Below are 24,051 nucleotides of genomic sequence, written 5' to 3'. Positions count from 1 at the left end.
CTCCCCTTCCTTGTTACAAGGCATCGCCTTTTGGATATTTATAGGGAAAAAAGGCATGTTGCACAAACTAAACCCAGTCATTTCCTTGTGAACAAAAGGGGGAAAACATGCAGCCTGGCTAACCGCTCTTTCCTCTTACTCAATTATATATAATTGCAAAATCAAAATTATTTCTCAGATATTGAAGATACTTGCAAAAAATGTAAAACAAAGCCACTCTTCTTATTATCAGTATTATTTAGAAATACAGGGTCTACGGCAGAGGTGGTATTCAGCTGGTTTGCACCAGTTCTTGGGAACTGGTAGCGGAAATTTGGCCTGGGTCACCAAACTGGTAGTGACCTTTGGCTGGCCACACCCCCAAACTGGCTGGCTGCCCACTCACTGCTTGCCACTCGCTTGCCCTGCCCACCCACTCACAAAGCAGGTGATCCATTTCTTCCTTTCAGTGGTCCATGAAAGTACATCTATAGTATGTAGATGCAGATAATAAAGTTGAAAAAAGTTGAACAACATTTTTACAGAATTATTGATACATTGAGACTGGGCATGACAAGGAGTGGCTGGGAGGGGAGGGACTGGGTGAGGCACCTCTCGGCATTAGTGATGTCGAGTTGGCCATGCCCACCCAGTCACATGCCCACCAAGCCACACCCACCAAGCAAGCCATGTCCACAGAACCGGTAGTAAAAAAAATTGAATGCCACCACTGGTGTTCAGTTTTCTTTAAGTTTATAACTAATGATTTAAATCCCAGAATTCTGGGAGTTGAAGTCCACATGTCTTAAAGTTGCCAAGTTTGAAGACCTCCGCCCAAGGGACAAAAGCCAGCTGGATGACCTTGAGCTAGTCACTCTCCCTCAGCCTACCGCACGTTAGGGTTGTTGTGGGGAAAACAGGAGGAGGAAAGAGCATTATATATGTTCTGCATCTTGAGTTACTTACCAAGTAATAAAGATTGGATAAAAATCTAATAAAGAAATAAACAAATCCTGGTGCAACTAAATTGCACTGTGCATGCATGCCTCAAGCGTGCATCCAAAGTGTGCACACAAACAAACTGGCAGTAGTGCTAGCTGAAACTCACCCCTGAATTGGACCAGAATACAGGCAGTCCTCAACTTACAACTATTCGTTCAGTGAGCATTCAAAGGTACAACGGCACTGAAAAAAGTGACTTGTGACTGTTTTTCACACTTAGAAACTGTTGCAGCATCTCCATCATTACATGTTCAAAATTCAGAGGCTTTATGATTTATGATGGTTGCAGTTTCATGTGATCCCCTTTGACTACTAAGTCACTTCCGGTCTGCCCGTTTTTAGTAGTCCGGAGCCTTCAGGGAAGCCTCCTGAAGGTCCCCGAAGGCTCCAGAGGACTAAAAACGGCCCTACAAATAAATCAGAAGTGACTTCCGGTTTGTTCATAGGGTTGTTTTTTGCCCTCCAGAGGCTTCAGGGAAGTTCCTGAAGCCTCTGGAGGGCCTCCAGGGAGGCGAGGGAGGCTGTTTTCACCCTCCCCAGGCTCCTATAAAGCCTCTGGAGCCTGGGGACAGCGAAAAAAGCATGCAAAAAATGTGGGGGGGGGGGATGTTGTGCCTGTCATGCGTGCATGCACGCTGGTGGGTTGCGCATTGCATTATGGGTGCGGCATGCCCATGCACGACCACCCTGCACTCCCCCCGCTTATGGCACACGAGCCAAAAAGGATATTTTGGGGATAATTCCAACTGCTAAGATCTGGAAGAACTCAGAACAAAAGAGCATAGAGTATATACCATAGATCCAAACTTGTAAACACTGCCATTTACCGGCTGAATGCTATTGTAATTATTGCATAGAAATACATTCTATCAATGAATTCCAACAGTTATGGATAATTCTAGTTGCTGAGAAGCTCAATATATGAAAACTGTACATCAAATGTCGGGGGGGGGGGGGGAAGTACAGTAGTCCTCAACTTACAACCATTCATTTAACAACTGTTCGAAGGCACAATGGCACTGGAAAAAGTGACATAAAATTGGTATTCACACTTACGACCCTTACAGCATCCTCATGGTCAACATTCAGATGCTTGGCAATCGGCATATATTTAAGAGGATTGTAGCGTCCTGGGGTCATGGGATCATCATTTGTGACCTTCCCAGGCAGCTTCCAACAAGTGAAGTCAATAGTGGGGAAGCTGCATTGGCTTAACGACCACATGATTCTGCAGTGATTTGCTTAACAACCATGGCAAAAAGGTTCTAAAATTAGGTGTGACTCACTTAACAACACCTTTGCTTTACAACAGAAATTCTGGTCCCCGTTATGATCCTAAGTCAAGGACTATCTGTAGATAAAATCTTGTCTCCTCTAATAATTTGGAATCCAAAGGCAAAGCCTCTTTCTCCTATCTTTCTGGGGAAATCCAAATTCTTGTAAATCTGGAAATTGTTGAAGGAAGAGAAAAAGTTCTTTATTTTTTGTTTCCCACGCCATGGTTACTTAACCTGACAAGGTGTGTTGCACAATTATTATCATTATCATCACTTAGGGAATTTCCCAATAGAAGTCTGTAGATTAATCTTCCAGATTCCCTCACTTACATTGTGGACCGGACTGTTGCAGGGAGGGGTATCTACATTACAGAGAGTAAATGCTGTTGATATTTTGGTATAGGCTTCCTTTTTCCTGTTCTTCTACTAGGTCCCCAAGCCACAAAGTCAAAATGCTCCTGGTCTCTCATACCAGAGCCTAATAACAAATTTAAATTCTTACCATCTACAATTTCTTCTTTGTCCCTGTTAAGTCTCAACTTACACAGAACCTCTTCCTGAGAAATAAAATGGCTCTGGGACCTGCTTGGCTGGTTCAGATGTACTTTTGCAACTTTAATGTTCCAACATGTTTTCTATTTGAATGTAAGATAGAGAATAGCTTTTCATGCTATATACCAGTGATGGCTAACCTTTTTCGCCTCGGGTGCCAAAACCACGTGGGTGCCTGTTAGGAATATAATCTAACGGTTGAGCCAGAATGACTGTTAGCTCTCTGTTTGTTAGATGCTGGACTGATCTGATCTGAGTGTTTTGGAAGCTGGCAGTTATAAAGTGCCGTGAACTGTTGTAAGTTTTGCAACTGCTAGCAAACTTTGAGTACCAGACTGTTTGTATGTTTATGGACTATGTTATTTGGATTATCCCTTAACTGAAAGACATTGATGACTGACTGTCTTATCCGTGTATGACTTGGACTGTTTGATGGACTCTGATACCCCTATTTCCATGAAAGTAAAAGCCTACTTAAACTGCAGTGTCTCTGTATGCTGGTTTGTGTGTTCTCCAACAACACTGTCACAACGCTTCACTGAACGTACTCGCTCTCCCAATGGGGAGCTTACCTAACAGTGCCCACACCAATTATTTAATCACACACACACACACCCATGCTGTGCCCCCTGTGCATGCGTGCCTGACACCACCACCTTGTTGCCCCGCGCATGCATGCACAGCTTTTTTGGAGCCTGGGGAGGCTGGAAACGTCCCATTTACTGACTTCCAGTGGGCCCGGTAGATCCGTTTTTCACCCTCCCCACCCCCAAGGCCCTCCAGAGGCTGACCCCCCCCCCGGCCTCCACACGAGCCCTATACTTACCTGGCATCATGTGGAGACTCCTGGGAAGGGAAGGGCAACGTGGGTGGGCCAGCCAAAAATCAGCTGGCCAGTGCATGCATGCGCCGAGCCAGAGCTATATATCACAGCTATATATTCTTCTTCCAAGCATATAATTCATTGGTACCAAAGCTGATGCCCTCAGTAAAGACAGTTTGAAAAGAGGTCAGGCACATTCATGGGCTTCTGTATTTATTTATTTGTCAAATTTAGAATCTGCTCCTCTCCCTCACAGCTCTGATTTCAAAACTGAATACGGAAAGCTGGGAGGAGGAACAAGGAAGAAGGAAATGGAATGAAAGCATCTCCTTCCATATAACACTGATTTCACCCATGTAATGTTGAAAACATCTGTCATCAACTTGCAATCCAGTCTTCATTTTCAAGTACTCAAAGATGAACTTAAACTATGAACTCTGGGAGCAATATGGCAGATCAATGACCTTTAACCCCTGATTGGAAAAAGTATCTGAGGGGTTTCAGTTGGGAAGTTAACTGTGGACTCATTCAGCAATGGAGCACCGGTTTCTAACAAGGGTCAAATAGAAGAATGGCAGCACCACATCAATTTGGTGGTTAGGAGATGAGTGGTTTATAGATCTATGAGAAGCCAAGATGAAATATCTCTGTTTTAACAGATTAATGCTTTGAGGAGTGGCTTGCAAATCTTTCTCAGCTGAAGGCTGCATTTGACCTTTGAAAGAAACATTGGGGAGAGGAGTATAAAAGAGTGTAGGTGGAGTCCAAACCAACAATGTGTTTTAATTCACACTGAAACACTTACATTAAGCTCATATTTATTTCCTGTAATTCTGGTGGGAAGGAGAGAGGGATAGTTTGCAGCAAGTTATTTCAAGACATCTCAAGGAAGATTCCAATGGTACACAGAAGAATTCATGAGGCCATCACATGCTGACCAGCAATGGAGTCCTGAGTCAGGAGGGTAGTCACATGGCCACGAATTGGACTAATTCTATCTGTCACAAGGCAAGAAACAGAAGATGCAACAATCACAATTCCTTCCCACTCTTTTCCCAGCCAGTCACCTGACCTCTTCTTCAAAAGTTGTGGTTAATTTCTGGGGTTATATGTATTACAACAGGCAGAGAAGAGGAACCAGATGGAAAGAGCAGGAATGGCTGGATCTCTGCCTGAATATGGCTGAAAACATCTAATTTTTGATGAATGTGTCTTGTCTTTTTATGTACACTGAGAGCATATCCATCAAAGACAAATTCCTTGTGTGTCCAATCACACTTGGCCAATAAAGAATTCTACTCTACTCTACTCTACTCTACTCTACTCTACTCTACTCTACTCTACTCTACTCTACTCTACTCTACTCTACTCTACTCTACTCTACTCTACTCTCTCATGATCATCCTTAGATCAGAATTGGCCTACAGAATCTCAGTTGTGTATAACTGATTATTATTAAAGGAAATATTTACTGGTATGAAAGTTGGTTTTGCCAATGCATTAAGTCCCAATGGTTTTAGAAAAGACTTCTAATATTTTGAATACATCTAGTTAAAGTATTTATTTTGACTAAAGCAGTGTTTTATTGTACTAGATTAAATTTATACAGTACACAATACTTTCTGGTGAGAATTTTATTATTTTATTATTTTATTTTATTGTTTTGTTTTATTATTTTATTTTATATTATTTTATTTTATTATTTCATTTCATTTCATTTCATTTCAATATCATATCATATCATATCATATCATATCATACTATACGCGCTCTACATGGGGCAGCCCTTGAAGAGTGTTCGGAGACTTCAACTGGTCCAGAATGCAGCGTGCGAGCGATTGTGGGTGCGCCTCGGTACACCCACGTTACACCTATCCTCCGCGAGCTGCACTGGCTACCTATCGGTCTCCAGATACGCTTCAAGGTGCTAGTCGTCACTTATAAAGCCCTACATGGTATTGGACCTGGGTACTTGAGAGACCGCCTCCTGCCAATTACCTCTCATAGACCCATTAGATCCCACAGATTAGGTCTCCTCCGAATTCCATCTGCCGGCCAGTGCCGGCTGTCGACCACCCGGAGGAGGGCCTTCTCTGTGGCTGCTCCGGCCCTTTGGAACGAGCTCCCCATGGAGATTCGGACCCTCGCCACCCTTCAGGCCTTCCGGACAGCCGTTAAGACCTGGCTGTCCCAGCAAGCCTGGGGTTGAGTTCCCCCCCTACTCGAATTTGCTGTGCTTGCTGTGTTTTTTAAATCGTTTGTATCGTTGTCCTGTTTTGTCTTACTTGTTTGTATTTGTTCCCCTTCCCTTGGCTTTTGTTCAGCCGCCCTGAGTCCCTTCGGGGAATAGGGTGGCTTACAAATTGAATAAATTCCAATTCCAATTCCTATACTATACTATACTATACTATACTATACTATACTATACTATACTATACTATACTATACTATACTATACTATACTATACTATATATTATATTATACTTTTTATTATTTTATTTTATTATTTTATTTTATTATTTTATTTTATTATTTTATTTTATTATTTTATTTTATTATTTTTTATTTTTATTATTTTATTTTAGTATTTTATTTTATTATTTTATTTTATTATTTTATTTTATTATTTTATTTTATTATTTTATTTTATTATTTTATTTTATTGTTTTATTTTATTATTTTATTTTATTATTTGTTTGGCGTCCATCTCACTTTGAGGGGAGACTTTTAGCATCTTTTCCCTTAAGCTGAAGACCCTGTGGGCCTAGAGTATAAATTCCAGGCATTTTCCTGCTGTTCCTCAGTTCCAGTTTTGAGTCAATAAATGCTGTTGTAACTATGCTGGTCTGGTTCTTGCCTACTGAATCCCACTACACAATAAGGTCCGTGGCCTTTTTCTGAAGTGGAGGGCATATTTTCAGGAGTAATACTTTGGGGACCACACAGTGGGCAGCTCTGAAGCAAGCAGGAGGGAGAACTATCCTTAAAAGAGTGGGGTGCTCATTTTCTTTTTGACAGTCTCTTTCCTAACACCCTCTTCTTTTTCCTGAACAGCAGGGAACATGGAAGGGGAGGAGAGCTTTTACCTGAGACTAAATCATTGTAATTCAGCTGAAGACTGTACTTTTAAGACCGTGGGCTACATATAGCTTCACAGCATCCTCCCAAACTGCTTTAGAAAATGAATAGGGTCAAAATCTGGGGTCCCTTTAATTTTTATAATTTTGAGGAGATTTAAAGAAGAAAAATAGTAATAACAATAAAAGAAAAACCCAACACTGGATGAAATTTCCTATTTGTAGGAAGATAAGAGTCTCCTAAGAGCCAAGGTGGCGCAGTGGTTAAAAGCAGCACTGCAGGCTACTGCTAGATCAGCAGGTCAGCGGTTCAAATCTCACCGGCTCAGGGTTGACTCAGCCTTCCATCCTTCCGAGGTGGGTAAAATGAGGACCCAGATTGTTGGGGGCAATATGCTGACTCTCTGTAAACCGCTTAGAGAGGCCTGAAAGGCCTATGAAGCGGTATATAAGTCTACTGCTATTGCTATTGCTATTGCTATAAGATGGAAACATTTGGATGTAACTGTCTAATTTGATGATTTCTTCCTTTACATAAAGCCTGATGGCAATCTATATCTATATCTATATCATCTATATCTATATCTATATCTATATCTATATCTATATCTATATCTATATCTATATCTATATCTATATCTATATCTATATCTATATCTATATCTATATCTATATCTATATCTATATCTATATCTATATCTATATCTATATCTATATCTATATCTATATCTATATCATCTATCTATCTCTATCTATCTATCTATCTATCTATCTATCTATCTATACATACATACATACATACATACATACATACATACATACATACATACGGCTGTGTGTGTGTGTGTGTGTGTGTGTGTGTGTGTGTGTGTGTGTCCCAGGATAAATCTGGAACGCCTCAAACAATTTCAACCAGACTTGGTACACAGATGGCTTACTCTCTGGAACAAATACTGGGGGTAAGACACCCCTAACACACCCCGGGGATTTTGTTGTGTTATGATACAGCCTGTTGTGTCTTCAAATGGCTTCTACCGTACTGCCATAAAATGGCTTCTACTACAATGCAGTGGAGTTGCTATGGTAACGGCTTCACAGTACTCCACAAGGGGCCTCCCTCTGGTAAGGGGGAAAATCCAACATTAAAAATGCCATTTGGTCTGGACATTTTCCCCCTATAAATAAATACTCAGACAATGCCAGATTATCACTGCTAGTTAATAATAATAATAGGAACAGAATAGATCCTCACGGAGAAAATCTATCAATGTGGTTACTCTGAGTCAATAATGACTTATGGCACATAATTAATTATTATAATTGTTTATTGCAATCATTTATTATCCTGACTTTCATAATATTAATGTCATCCTCGTTGATTCTATTAAGTATGGATCTTACTTTCCCAGATTGGATCCATAGAACTATTTTAGTTTTCTATGGATGTTTTCTTTTTTCTTTTCCTCTTCTTCCCAGAGTAGTTTCGTGTTTCCTCCATGAGTCTCTTCCCCATATTTTTAATCTGGGCTCTCCAGATATCCCTGTATTCTCTGCCTTGTCTATCTCTGTCTCCAAGGTATGCTGATATATGTTTCCATCGGGGCTTCTGGAGTACCTTTCATTAGGAGATAATGGGTGGAGTCAAAACCATCTGGGTAACTCCTACAACTGATTTTGCTGGCCCTCGTAGGTTTATAAGTTAGATAGAACCTGCTGCACACCAAAGACCATTGCTGTCCAGAGGGAACTAGAACCATCCTTTTGCAGCTTTTAGGTAGATAACATCTAGATAATTTGTTTGAAAGTTGTGGATTGGGAAGTGGGAATCGGATGTCATTGAAAGTGGACTGTGAATGCTGCAAATACTGTAAATGTTAGCAGGGAAATGACTCAGATTTTAGATTGTAAAAGAAAGGAGCTTACATTAAAAGGTAAGTCTAACTATTTGGTCATCTAAACCCGACAAAACCGCGAAGCCCTTATCCGCGGAGACATAAGCGCATCACTAAAGCCGCGACGTCATCACCGCCGCGACAACAGCGCGGCAACAGAAGGGCGCTTTAAAATGGCGCCGTGGCAGAAAGCCGATTTCAATTAAGGTAAGGGTTAGGATTAGGTTTAGGGGTTTGTTTTAGGGTTTGTTTTAGGGTTAGGTTTAGGGTTAGGTTTAGGGTTAGGTTTAGGGTTAGGTTTAGGTTTAGGGTTAGGGTTAGGGTTAGGTTTAGGGTTAGGTTTAGGGTTAGGTTTAGGGTTAGGTTTAGGGTACTGAGTGCTTGGGAATGCACGGATTTGCCCTCCGCGATTATGTCATTGCGGTAGGGTCGCGTTTTTCCTTAGCGCTTCGAACGGCGTGAATTAGTCTTTGCGCTTATGTCTCCGCGGATAAGGGCTTCGCGGATTTGTGGTGGAACCATCTAAACCAGCATTTTGACTGTTGACTGACACCTTTGAACTTTTAAATGGAGATACCTGGGATCAAATATAGGTTTTTTTTTTAATGCATTGGTGAGGAACATATGCAATACTTCCTACAGGAGGTAAAGGACACAAAGAACTTCTGGTTACCAAAATTTTAAGATTGGCGGCAGTATATTGGAGCTTTTGAGCATTGCACCTTTAATGGGTCCTTCAAGTAGAAACGGAGTAGAGCATGTGGTGGGCTATTTAGACTGCACCTGATCTTTCTGGATATTCTATACAAAATGGAGATGTGGGATTCTGAGCCAGTTGGCTAGTCTTGGGGCCCTCATAAATACCCAGCCATGCCTCCCTCCTGCAAACTTGCTTAGCTGTGAAAGAAGCATCATAAAAGTGATGGTAGAAAGAAAATCTCTGGGTCTTGAATGGTGGCCATTTTAAGGCAAGATAAATGTGAGACGAAGGGGCTCGGCAATCAGTTTGAACTGTGGGGTATTGGACATTAGACATTGATTAGAGTGCAGTCTGTCAACCGCTTTGTAAGCTTGGCTGCATTATATGCTTATGATATGCAATAGTCTATGAAAGTGGTGGGATTCAAATAATTTAACAACCGGTTCTCTGCCCTAATGATTTCTTCTGACAACCAGTTCACCAAACTGCTCAGAAAGTTAACAACCGGTTCTCCCCGAACTGGTGCGAACTGGCTGAATCCCACCATTGGTCTATGAGCATCTGAGTTGTCTCTTTAGAGTTTTTCTTACATACAAAAGATCCAATGGGAAAAGGTATGGCAAGATTATTTCCACTGCTCCTTCTCTGGGAAACCCAAAATTAAAATTCTCCCAATGTTGAAATCTATCATAGTTTCACCTTTCAAATTTTCTTTTTTTTTTTCCACGTCCAGATTTTTCCTTACAAGTTACTAGTTCTGTTTGGAAATCCATGTTTGCTTTTAACTGAAATTTAGCAATTCTATTGTCTTTCTCATGGACAACCAAATAAGTCAAATGTTGACTATGTCAGTTCTCAAGTCTTTTCAAGTATTTGCCATTACATGTCAATAGTGATGATGAATTTTGCTATTGCGTTCCGAGTGTCTCTTATTCGGAAAGTTGATTGCTATATATCAGGTTCTGTTAACAGATGGATATTGTCCATTTTTTAAAAAAAATGTCATTTTCCCCCTTTCTGGATTCCCCAGGCCGCCTTCTTTCCATGGTATCTCATCATGTCTTCAGATCCCTCAAGGCCTGGATCTTCTGGAGCACCTGGCATTCCTCCTGTCCCAAGACCTGACAGTCCATTGGTTCCAGTTCCAGAGAAACCATGGCCAGAAGGACCACCAAAACCAGTAGGCCCTCAGCCCTTGGGGCCTCTAGTGCCTGGAAAATCTTGGCCAGAAGGTCCCCCTGTATCACCACATCCCCCGCAGCCCAAATTTCCACAACCACCAAAGCCCTTGGGGCCTCACAACCCGGGACGAATTCCTGGATCACTTAATCCCCCACTTCCTGATGATCCTTACCCACCCTTACCCCTGCTGCCAACGGCCCCTTGGCCACCGCTGCCTGAGCAGGATGGTTTAGGAAATCGTCCTGAAGATCGTTCTGGGGAGGATTAATATTTTTCATGATCTCCTTGTAGCAAATATGGAACTGTACCTTATTTTTCCTCCAAGGAGAATGTCCATCTGAACTTTAAAAAAAAAAGAGCATTCTAAATTTAGACTCACTCCTACTTGCTGTTACTATTTCTGGAAAGGCTCTTGGCAGTTGTGTGTCAACAGGAATAGAAAAAGGAAAGAGATGAAAGAAATGGATGGATGATGAGAATCAGTCTCACAACTATGATATTGATGTTCTGCTAACCAAATCTTACCTGTCCATTCAGTGAATAAACACCTTTCTTATGTTTTGAATTGAAAGAAGGCATTTCAGTTGATTTATATAATTAAGTTTTCTTTCCGTCGACCGTACCTCCCAATATATTTACTTCCTTTTATTTCTGGTGCCAATCAAAGCTGTTTTCAGAAAATTCTTCAATTTTCATATGAAGTCAGCTCTCGCATTCAAGTTGTAAAAAAATTTCCAATAAAATATATAAAACAGAAATCTGTATGGTCTCCTCACTTGGTCTGTCACACTTACCCTCTTTTATCTGTTATTATAATTTTTGTTTGGTTATTGTTGCATTCAAATTTAATAAATCATTATTATTTAACTTCAACATTGTGAGATTTCAGCATTCCCTTATAAAGGCACAGCACGGACAAAAAAAATTCTTTTTGGCCTAGGTTTCATGGATAATGTCAAGAAAAATAATTATTAACTAGACCAGTGGTTCTCAACCTGTGGGTTGGGACCCCTTTGGGAGTCGAATGACCTTTTCACAGGGGTTGCCTAAGGCCATCGGAAAACAAACATTTTTGAAAAAATATGGAAAACATAAAGTAATTTTATGGTTGGGGGTCACCACAACATGAGGAACTGTATTAAAGGGTTGCGACATAGGAAGGTTGAGACCCACTGAACTAGACAGTTTTCAAGGTGTGTTTTATGGTTCAGGATCCTGGTTGTCAAACATAAGATGGTAGAGAAGAATTATGCCAGTAGCAGATTAAGGAATTATAAGCCCAAAACTTTTTCTACGTAGCAAAATCATTTCATGGTCTGGTGAACCCTGTCTTTCTGAAGGGAAAACAAACTTCACATCTGCTGTACAGTGGTGGTATGTACAGATCAGTGGTGGGATTGAATTTTTTTTACTACCGGTTCTGTGGGGGTGGCTTGGCTTGGTGGGTGTGGCAGGGGAAGGATACTATAAAATCTCCATTCCCACTGAATTCCAGAGGAAGATTACTGCAAAATCCCCATTCTGTCCCGATCAGCTGGGACTTGGGAGACAGAAAATAGATGAGAGTGGGGCCAGCCAGAGGTGGTATTTGCCGGTTCTCCGAACTACTCAAAATTTCTACTACCGGTTCTCCAGAGCTGGTCAGAACCTGCTGAATACCACCTCTGGTACAGATGGAGAATTATCTGGCAAGCTACAGGAAGTGACAATGCCATCTTATTCTGTGCTGATTGGAGAAATGCATCACAATAATCTTGAGCTCTGGGTTTGTTTTGGACTTGAAAGGGAAAAAGTGATCTCTAGTTCATGCAGGCTCACAAGCCACATATGTCTGAAACTTCTTAAAGACACTGGGACATCACAGTTCTATCATACGCCTTTGTGAGCATTGGGTGAAGACAGACTGATCTCAGCTGAGCTATGAGTCAGCTCTTCCAATGATCAAACTGAGCCGGGAGCAACATGTTACATAACATGCCAATGAACTTGATTATCAATGATGGGTGTTTTGTTTCATGCTGTCATTCTTGCAGGCTAGCTTTATCATAATATAATGCCATAAATATGGCAAATAGATAAATATGATACTAGTAGCGTGATGAGAGCCACTTTGGTATAGAATGCTAGAGACTGGATTGAAGTTCATATATCTTCAAGTGGCCAAAGTTGAGAAACACCGCTTTAAATGGATGGGGGTAACCAATTGAAATTGGTCTTAAAAAAACCTGAAGGTATATCAGTATGGTTCCTCTGCGAGGGAAACGGGCAGTTTCTAAATATGACGATGATAGATAAATAGAAAGATAGATAGACGGATGGATGGATGGACGGATGGATAGATGATATAGATCAGGGGTGTCAAACTTGTGGTCCACGGGGCGGATGTGTCACATGTTGGCTCCGTCCCCGCCCAGTTTAGCAAAAGGGGGGAATTCCTGATACATCATGTGATGCTGCTGTGACAACGCGAGTTTGACATCCTGATATAGATGATAGATAATAGATAGATTAGATGATAGATGATAGATGATAGATGATGATCCCCAGGAATAATTGAAACTGATTTGCCTACTTATTATGAGAAGGTGGATATCAGGGGAAATCGTTTTGCATACAAAAGGGCCTGATGACAATCCAAATAGGTGCCCAATCTGGCGTCTGAGGGGCACAAAAATTTTGAGGCCCCCAACATGATCATGTAATTATAATGTGACCAATGGGAGGAACTATCAAAGATGACTGGATAGTAAGCATATTGGATACAACAACTTTAAGCATTAAGTAAGTGTAAATCCAAGGTGCAGTAGTTTTTTTTCTTCCCACCCGCTGAATTCCATCCTACATTGTTTGTCTTACAGACTTTCACCCAAAACTTGATAAAGTCAAGAGAGCAAAGCTGGCTGGTTGGAGAATTCTGGGAGTTGAAGTCCACACATCTCACAAGCTGCCAAGATTGAGAAACAATGATTTAAGAGAATATTATCACTGGTATGTGAGAGGGCTGTTCAGATGAGATAATATTGGATATCTGCCTATTTTAGTGAAGAAAGAGGGCTTGAAGTTGAAATTCTCTGATAAGGACTTACTGGAAAAGCAGACTGACCCTGAATGACCTTGATGTAAGATTTCACGTTGTTGCAGCAGATTGAGGTTTGTAATCTACTTACGAAAGACCAGGACTTGAGACCACGAAGGTGAGAGAAACAGGTTTATTTGATGCATCGAGTTCAGCGTGTTCACACACCAAAATCTGAACTGCCTGGGCTCTGCCCAGGATGCTACTTTTATGCCATGTTCCACACTGTGCATTCTCAAGGCGTTTCCATACCCGAGACAAGCATGACATTTCGAAAAGGGGAAGTTCATTACAGAACTTTTCTGTTACAGAAAAGTACATAGGAAAAATACAAAAAAGAGAAGTTCCTATAATGTCTTAAGCTGTCAGTGGTTTTTACCTCTGTTCTATCTCTCACCCACGCCTGGCTTCCTGTGCCCTCCTTTACAGGGTCTTGCCACACTGTTCAGCCCTATTTTTAATACTTATGAGGAACTTGGAGAGAAAGTTGACTCCAGCTAAAAGTCAACTTTGGAACTCCAGGGCACTAGAATGAAAAGCCAAGCTAATATGAATTTATAAGGTCCATTCTATTAAGACCACCTAACCTGGCCAGCCACTGGTGGGTTTACCTGTGCACCCCCTCCTGCATCAACGTGATCAGTCAAATGCCACATTGCAAATGTGCATTTGAGTTTTCATTCCTAATGTTGATAAGAGTTGGCTTTGCACATTAAAAGGATGTGCTTATGTTGAAGTGGATGAGTGGGTAAAAGCATTTCAGGCAGGAACTTGGAATGAGGAAGAGAATATATTTCAGACCAAGTTGAAAGAAAAATCATATTCGTATTCTTGAATCTAGGTGGATTTGGGGTGGGGGAATTGCTCAGTTTTAGAATGTAAACTCTTGAACTTGTAGACAGGAACCAAAACTTGAACCGTAGAATGTATTATCAAGAAACATTGTAGGAGCAGCTTATGTATCAGACTTTATTTTAGTTTTTTTATTTTATTTAAATTTGGAGGCTGCCCAATTCCAAACAGCTCTACAAAGCAAAACTAATAATAATTCCAAAATACATAAAACCAAATTTAAAAAGAACCATGCATTTGCGGCATACAATATAACCACTGAGGGCACAAAATGATTTTTGTATGTATAGGTGATGCCGTATATAATATGAGGTATTAAGGGAATGCCTTTTTTATGTTAAATTGGGGAAATCACATGCTTTACATGTAGCATAACATTTTATATATGTATAAATTACTCAAGATCCAGATGTTCTTTGTGTACAGGTAGTCCTGACTTACAACCATTTGTTTAGTGATTGTTCAAAGTTACAACAGTACTGAAAAAAGTGACATGACCATTTTTCACATTTATAACTGTTGAATCATCCCCATAGTCACATAATCAAAATTCTGATGCTTGGAAATAGGATTATATTTATGCCAATTGCAGTGCTCCGGGGTCATGTGATCATCTTTTGCAACCTTCTGACAAGCAAAATCAGTGGGGAAGCCAGATTTACTTAACAACCATGTTACTAATTTAACAATTGCAGTGCTTCACTTAACAACTGTGGCAAGAAAGGTTGTAAAATGGGGTAAAATTCACTTAATAACTGTTTCACTTAGCAACAGAAAGTTTGGGCTCAATTGTGTTCATAATTCAAGGACTTTCTTTGTTATTTGTGATCTTAGTGTTGGAAAAAATGTCCATCTGGGTTCAGTTCCAAGTGGGGAGAAATGAGAAAGACACTGGAAACATGGTGGCTGATTGGAAAGATGGTTTAATCGTGAAGCAGAACCACCAAACATGTATGATTTTGGATAGCTGACCACATGGAGTGGAGAGTGAGAAGTATTTATACCCTCTCTTGGGCTTTGAACTTGAGCTTCCTGTTCCTGTGCCAAGAGTATATATTCTATTGGTTGTTGTCAGACTCCGATAGGGCCATGTGGGGTTATGTTTTTCTTGAAATCAAGTTTGGTTGAACCTTGGGCTGATGTAATGTAGGGGCTTGGTTGTGCCATGTAGTGAGCTCTGCTGATAGATAATCCTATTATGTCCTGGAGGGTCATGTCTTAATCCAGCGGTAAAATGCTACCGGTTCGGACTGGTTCGCCCAGACTGGTGGTAAAAAATGCTACCAGTTTGGGCGAACCGATATTTCCGGCGATCAGCTGGGTGACGATCAGCTGTGATGCACGATTTATATTAGCTAGAATTGTTGGCTTTCCGGCTTTCTAGCTAATCTAAATTGCATGACACAGCAGATCCCCCCCCCCCCGCTGTTCTACTTACCTTTGCCAACTCAGAATATTTCAAAATGTTCCTTTTTTAGCGCTGCGCAAGCAGGACTCAAGCACACATAAGTGCAAAGCACACACTCAGTAGCAGACTCACTGAATCGGTAGCAAACTTCAGAGGATTACACCACTGTCTTAATCCCATCACCCTGGAGCTGGAGGTCTTTTGTCTTGTAGATAGGCTGGCCCAGTCTTTCTCAATGGGCACCAAATATCTGCTGGGTGCAGGGATCTTCTCTTTGTCTTTTAAACCATGTTTCTTCTTTCCTTATTCAGGGAAATATAATATTCTGCCTTTTTAAATATTCCTCAAAATATTTTATTCTTCTAGGAGGGGAATGGATGCTACCTTTCTACATTGGCAAGTCCTAGGTGATCATATGCCATCAAACCAGTGCTGGCTCTTAACAGCTGCATACTCTCCATGGTGATCTGTCCCTAGCTTGGCTTTTCACCTTGGGATTAGAACTCATGGTTCCTAGGTTTTAGTTTGATCCCTTAGCGACTACACCAAACTGGCTTTCCCAGTAGCTATACCAGCCAATGGTTGGTTATGCTCTACACAGCTTATAGCTCCCAAAATATCTTAGATACAGAGAATTGCAATAATCTTGCTGATGAAGGGATGCATTATGGTCACCGGTTGAACAGCCCTGCTCTTCTCTTCTCTTCTCAGCCAACCCACTATCCCCCGGCTCTATGCCGTCTTATTTAGGCACATTTTTGAGGCTGGGTACATGCACGGAAGATGCAAGTGCAAGCAAAGTGCATGCATGGAAGGCCAGGCGCATGTTTGGAAGGGGCATGCGCCCCCCACGATCCGGTGGTAACAAAATGTGAAACCCACTGCTGTTTTATACTCTGGGTATTATATCAAGCTTTGGTATGTGAAAGAAATACAGAGTTAAGAATTTTTTTATTCCAGGATTTAACATTTGATCATGAAAACATTTGGGTTGAAGATCCAACAATCGTCCTTGTCACACGGTTCAACAAACTTGATGAATCGCAAATCTGGGTTCAGCTCCCCTCCGCCAGAAGAGTTTCCTTCATTTTTCAATATTTTTGTCTCCGTGTTCAAAATAGGGAACAAGATTTCAGGGAAAGACTAAGCCTTGACTTATAAAATATTCTTCTGGAACAAAGCAAAATGATAGCAAAGGAGACAGTTGAATTTTATATCCAGAACATAATGGGAAACTCTAGCTTGCAAGTCAAAGAATAAACCTAATTAAGGCAGTTATTTCCTATAAAAGCAGAAGTGCCTCAGAGGATTGAATCTCCAATTGTTGCAGAACTCAACTTCCTTGTAAGTGAAGAATTCTGGAAGTTGTAATTTATCAACATGTGGTAGTCCCACAATTAAATAATATAAAGTCACCTTTCTATTATAAGGCCTATATTTGTATAGTATAAGGTGAAATATTGTTAAAAGCAAAACCATCCCATTTAAACTCATTGAGCGGACACCCTGCTATATCTACTTGCCTGCCAGTGGAAACACAAAGATTAGCTCGATTTCTAGTGGCTGGGAGTTCCAAAGCCTAAAAGCAGTGAGAAGGCCTGTCTTTCAGAAGTGGTACTCAGCAGGTTTTGACCAGTTCTGGAGAACCCGTAGCGGAAATTTTGAGAAGTTTGCAACTTCTCAGAGGGTACGCAACTTGGGTGTCCTCCTGGATTCTCAGCTGACATTAGAATACCACGTGTCGGCTGTGACCAGGGTTTTTTTTGCCCAGGTTCGCCTGGTGCACCAGTTGCGGCCCTACCTGGACCGGGAGGCACTTCAAATGGTCACTCATGCTCTCGTCACCTCTAGGCTTGATTACTGTAATGCGCTTTACTTGGGGCTGCCCCTGAAGAGTGTTCGGAGACTACAATTGGTCCAGAATGTGGCCGCGCGAGCGATATTGGGTGTACCTAGGTACACCCATGTTACACTTATCCTCTGCGAGCTGCACTGGCTTCCCATCGGTCTCCGAACGTGCTTCAAGGTGCTGGTCGTTACCTTTAAAGCCCTACATGGCTTGGGACCTGGATATCTGCGGGACCGCCTCCTGCCACATACCTCCCAATGACTCATAAGATCTCACAGGCTGGGCCTCCTTCGGGTACCGTCGACTGGGCAATGCCGGTTGGCGACTACTCAGGGGAGGTCTTTCTCTGTAGCTGTCCCAGCCCTGTGGAATGATCTACCCGCAGAGATCTGGACCCTTCCCACTCTCTCGGCCTTCCGGAAAGCCACTAAAACCTGGCTGTTCTGGCAGGCCTGGGGCTGTTGACCCCAAAATATGGTCCAGCCCCATTTAGAACGGAGTGCATGGTGTGTTTTTTAAATCTATCTTTTCTTTCCCTCTATTTTTATTTTTATTTTATTTATTTGTACTGTAAGCCGCCCGGAGTCCTACGGGATTGGGCGGCATATAAATGTTATTAAACTTGCAAACTTGCAAACTTGAATCCCCCCCCCCCACTGACTCTGTATTCCTGCTAAATAATAAAAAAAGACTATTATTCATTTTTATATGCAATCGGATGCATGGTATTTTTGAATGGTTATTAGCTCTGCTAACAGAACTAATAATTACTTCTGGAGGAAATAGTAGCAGTTACTCGCTCCTAATCTTGCACTTTCCCAAGCGTGCTGCCTGCTTCACTTAATAGTTTTGTGGCTTGTTTAAACCATATTGCTTTTTGTCATCTGCTCCAGGAAAAGCAGGCCAGATGCAATATTATCTGGTCAAGTCCCCGACCTGTAATATTAGAGGCCATGCATACAAACGGTGAGATAGATAGTAGTTGATTAACGACCACTGATTCTGGGACTGATCAAAGATATGGTGGTGTTGGTCCTCTTGATTGCAGGGGTGCTATGACAGGCAACCATGACTGTGACGGTGCTTTAAACCAGCTCACAATAATATTTTGTCTGTCTGTCATCTATCTATCTATCTATCTATCTATCTATCTATCTATCTATCTATCTATCTATCTATCTATCTATCTATCTATCTATCTCTCTCTCTCTCTCTCTCTCTCTCTCTCTCTCTCTCTGTCTGTCTGTCTGTCTGTCTGTCTGTCTGTCTGTCTGTCTGTCTGTCTGTCTGTCTGTCTGTCTGTCTGTCTGTCTATCTATCTATCTATCTATCTATCTATCTATCTATCTATCTATCTATCTATCTATCTATCTATCTATCTATCTATCTATCTATCCAGAGGTGGGTTGCTACCAGTTCAGCAGTGGGTAGGTTGCTGCTGGATCAGGCAAACTGGTAGTGGGAGGCTCCGCCAACCCATCCGGATGCTTCTGCGCATGCACAGAAGTATCACGAGAGCATCCTAACCAGTAGTAAAAAAATTAGCAACCCACCTCTGTATGTATGTTGTATGTATGTATGTATGTATGTATGTATGTATGTATGTATGTATCCATCCATCCATCCATCCATCCATCCATCCATCCATCCATCCATCCATCCATCCACCCGTCCACCCGCCCATCCATCCACCCACCCACCCACCTATCGCATCTTTGGACCACCCATCTCCCTCAGAGCCATGACGTTTGCCACATCCTACAGTCGTTAATTATTATTTGTGAGCTTCCCTGCTGAGCTCCTTACAAGCAAAATCAATGGGGAAGACATCAGGAAGTCGCAAATGGTGATCATGTGATGTTGTGCGTAATGACTGGGCAGAATTTGCCTAACTGTTGCAATTGGAAAAGCTGGAATTGTGGTAAGTTAGCACAGTCACGTCTTGCTGTTTGACTGACATGTAGTATTGATTGCCTCTGGCCTCAATTACCATCCTTAAGCAAGGCCACTTGTATTACTATCAGGCTACACTCTGTTTTATGTCTCATAAATTTTAACAGGCTCTGATCAAGCCATGAGGAACCTCCCATTGATCTGAGGAAAGCTGGCTCTCCTGACTTACTTTCCAGAGGAAACAGCACCCAACATATCCTCCTATGAAGAGTCCAGACACAGTTAAGCAGATGATAATGATGGCCCAGAACGTCAGCGGTCGCCTCCCTGGTTCTTGTGTTGTTGTCCCTATTAGCAGAAAATGAAGGCGAAGATTGCATTGAAGTGGGTTGAGGAGTGTAGAATACAATTCCATTTTTTTGTTTTGTTTTTAGTGCTATCATACCTGGTATGGTGATGTTGGCTCCTCTTGTACTGACCACAGCTGTGCTGGGACCACCTGAGCCTAAGGAATGAGTGCTGTTAGTTGAAATGAAACTGTAAGAACAAAACATGACCTGTATAAAATGTTGCTCAATGCATACCTTTTCTGCACTATTATTTTTATAGATGGTTTTGAATTATTTGTACATAAGCTAGTCCTCGAGTTGCGAATGTAATGGAGCCTGCCGGTCATAAGTTGTGATGATTGTGAATCAGGTCGGTCATGTGACAACTTTTTTTTTTGACAGACTTTAAGTAAACCAATGGACATGGTTTTGCCAAAAACCAGGAGTAAATGTCAGGTTTTGGCAAAACCGTCATAAAATGCAGTCATGTGATTGTGGGAAGCTGCAAGGTTGAGAAACATTTCAATAAACTAACCAGTTAACTGGGTTTGTGTAGGACAGTGGTTCCCAAACTTGGCAACTTTAAGACTTGTGGACTTCAACTTCCAGATTTCTCCAGCCAGCTCTGCTCTGGGACTCTGGGAGTTGAAGTCCACAAGTCTTAAAGTTGCCAAGTTTGGGAACCACTGGTGTAGGAAAACAAGAGGCTGAGCTGGCAGACGGGATTAAATGTACCACCAGTCATTGTGTTGTCACAAAATATCCAAGTCCAGCCTCCCCCTCCCCCTGAATTCTATTGTTTCTTATCTAGTGCCCTTCTAGCTTTGTTCCCCCACTAAGGCCCCAAGCGACTCGCACAGCAACATCTTTAGGCCCTTAGAGAAAGATAGGAGGGTTTGGGCCAACCTCACACAGCAATCAGGAACCTACTTGGTGGAGCAGCAGTTTTTCTGCTGTGGTTTCCAGGAGTTGTTCTGGTGATGTCAGATGTTCCAGGAACAGCAATCTTGATGGTGGCTATTGTCAATTCTTCTATTGTTCCATTGGAGATGCTTGTGATGCTGGCAGGTGTTTTGACTGAATGGCTCTTTCCTGTTACCATAGAGAGGTTCCTTGGGACCACTGTACTGGCAGATGCACTAGTATCTCTAGCTGGTAATGAGAAGAGAAAAAAATATCCTTAGTACCAAGAGCAATCAAATAGCACTAGTAATAGCACTTAGACTTATATAGCGCTTCACAGTGCTTTACAGCCCTCTCTAAGCAGTTTACAGAGTCAGCCTATTGCCCCCAACAATCTGGGTCCTCATTTTACCCATCTTGGAAGGCTGGAAGGCTGAGTCAACCTTGAGCCTGGTGAGATTTGATCTGCCAAATTTCAGGCAGCCAACAGGTAGCAGAAGTAGCCTGCAGTACTGCATTCTTACCATTGTGCCACCACGGTTCATAGGGCTAACCATATTTTTCCAACCATGGATTATATATTTAGCATATACTAAAAATGTTAAAAAGCAATTGACAATTACATTCTCATTGAGCAAATATGTAACTATTTACTCTCTTTACAGATTCAAGGGTAGACTATTTACATAGTCAATACATGATGGCATTTTATACAGTTGCGGTCTCCAACCTTTCTGGCTTGGTGGACCGATGGAGGTGGGGGCAGTGGTGGATGGGGAGAGGGAGAGGGGATGCTTTTGCGCATGCACTTGTTCTGCTTTCCCAAATGCAGCCTTACACATAAAGCACATATGCTGGCCCACCACTTCCGTGGCCTGGTTCTGAAGAGCACTGGACCATGGACCAGGGTTGTGGACCCTGATATTCAGAAAGTTTCTGGGCAGGGATGTGCAGGCAGGGGAGGCAGAGCCTCACCACTGTCATCATGAAAAAAATGTAAAAGGAAAAAGGCAAGAGCTGAGGTCAGGCTGAGCTAGTTGCTGCCAGAGTCACAGTGGATGACTCTGCTTAACTGTTTAAAAAAGCCTCTTAAAAGCGCCCTCTACAGGAGGAGGCAGGAGAACGATGTGCCTCATCTAGTCTGACTTTAGGCGTTTTATGATCACTCGAGCAGAGAAGCAAGGGTTAAAAGCCTGAAAATTCTTGACATAGGTGAGGCACATCGTTCTCCTCCTCACACACACACACAAATAATAACAACAAAAACAATAATAATACCACGCAATAATAATTATAGCAAAACACAGATTTACTTCAAACAGCTTACATCCTGCAGTGATATTTTTATATTATTATTTTATACTATATTATTATAAACAGCATGTGTTTATCCCAGGTCCTAGGGAATGAATCAATAGGTGGATAGAAATGTCAAATCTGGTGTAAACATTGGACTGATGGTACTGTAGCCATAATAATAATTTATGTAAGCCTTTTCTGATGAGTGGAAGGAACCTTTATCTCTACTTAATTATTACAAGGTTGACATCAGTTGTGGAGGAGAGTTTATTTATTTATTATTTATTTATTAGACTTATATACTGCTTCATAGGGCTTTCAGCCCTCTTTAAGTGGTTTACAAATTTTTTTTAGCAAAATTGAGTCAGCAACTTGCCCCCACAGTCCGGGTCCTCATTTCACCCACCTCGGAAGGATGGGAGGCTGAGTCGACCTTGAGTCGGTGAGATTTGAACCGCTGAACTGCAGATCAGTCAGCTAATGTGGCCTGCAGTACTGCACCCTAACCACTGCACCACCTCGGCTCTGTAAGAGTATATAGTAGTGATGGCTAACCTCTTCCGGACTGAATGTCCAAAGGATGTGTGTGTTTGTGCGAATGCATACCCCCCAAACCCTCAAAATGCAATGCACCCACGGCCCTGCGCATGCGCCCTGTCCCTGTGCATGTGTGTGCAAACCCCATGTACCCTGCCCTCCTTGAAGGCCAGAGAAGGAATAATGGATGGGAACTGATCAAGAAGAGACTCAACCTAGAAATAAGGAGAATTTTTCTGACAGTGAGAACAAACAACCATTGGAACAGCTTTGCCTTCAGAAGTTGTGGGACCTTCATCCCTGGAAGTTTTCAAGAAGAGACTCGACTGCCATCTGTCAGAAATGGTGTAGGGTCTCCTGCTTGAGCGGCGGGTGGGGGTGGTTTGATCTACAAGGTCCTTTCCAACTCTGTTATTCTGTAATCATAGCCAAGCTGAGCATGTAATGTGAACACAGCTACTCTGCTGTTTCTCCTGTTTGAGGCATAGACTGTCTGTCTATCTGTCTATCTCTATCTAGCTCTAACTATCTCTGGATATCTCTATCATATCTATCTATCTATCTATCTATCATCTATCATCTATCATCTATCATCTATCATCTATCATCTATCATCTATCATCTATCATCTATCATCTATCATCTATCATCTATCATCTATCATCTATCATCTATCATCTATCATCTATCATCTATCATCTATCATCTATCATCTATCATCTTCCTTCCTTCCTTCCTTCCTTCCTTCCTTCCTTCCTTCCTTCCTTCCTTCCTTCCTTCCTTCCTTCCTTCCTTCCTTCCTTCCTTCCTTCCTTCCTTCCTTGTATTTATAACGTTTATTGGCCACCTATCTTACCATAGGGTAACTCTGGATGGCTTACAGTTAAACATATAATTAAAACATAAAAAGTTAAAACCAGACCTTTGAACCAAATGGGGAGGGCGGGGGCAGAGTGGGAAGGGATCTGTTATTACTCAATCAATCACCTCCATTGTGCTGTTCCCCCACTAAGGCTTCAAGCGACTTGCACAGCCACATCTTTAGGCCCTTAGGGAAAGATAGGAGGGTTTCGGCCAACCTCACACAGCAATCAGGAACCTACTTGGTGGAGCAGCAGTTATTCCAGGAGCTGTTCTGGTGATGTCAGATGTTCCAGGAACAGCAATCTTGATGGTGGCTGTTGCCAATTCTTCTATTGTTCCATTGGAGATGCTTGTGATGCTGGCAGGTGTTTTGACTGAATGGCTCGTTCCTGTTGTCATAGAGAGGTTCCTTGGGACCACTGTACTGGCAGATGCACTAGTACCTCTAGCTGGTAATGAGAAGAGAAAAAAATATCCTTAGTACCAAGAGCAATCAAATAGCACTAGTAATAGCACTTAGACTTATATACTGCTTCACAGTGCTTTATAGCCCTCT

The 24,051-nt window shown here is 41.8% G+C and overlaps 1 protein-coding gene across 1 annotated transcript; it reads right to left on the bottom strand.

Annotated features, from left to right (window-relative positions):
- Positions 1–16,753: 16,753 nt before the first annotated feature.
- On the bottom strand, positions 16,754–23,749 carry LOC148047868 (uncharacterized). The gene is made up of 5 exons (XM_087707792.1): positions 23,735–23,749; positions 20,823–21,044; positions 20,009–20,068; positions 19,793–19,911; positions 16,754–16,991 (listed from the first exon to the last, which is right to left on the bottom strand). The coding sequence occupies exons 2-5, from the start codon at positions 20,992–20,994 to the stop codon at positions 16,977–16,979; spliced, it is 366 nt and encodes a 121-aa protein (XP_087563918.1). The 5' UTR covers positions 20,995–21,044; positions 23,735–23,749; the 3' UTR covers positions 16,754–16,976.
- Positions 23,750–24,051: the final 302 nt, after the last annotated feature.

The sequence above is a fragment of the Thamnophis sirtalis genome, unplaced genomic scaffold, assembly GCF_051295495.1.
Source record: "Thamnophis sirtalis isolate CommonGarterSnake01/CBP01778 unplaced genomic scaffold, rThaSir2_p1.2 scaffold_3, whole genome shotgun sequence".
Taxonomy (NCBI): Eukaryota; Metazoa; Chordata; class Lepidosauria; order Squamata; family Natricidae; genus Thamnophis; species Thamnophis sirtalis.
Note: the sequence above shows the minus strand (reverse complement) of the source record. Positions and strands in the feature narration are given on the sequence as shown.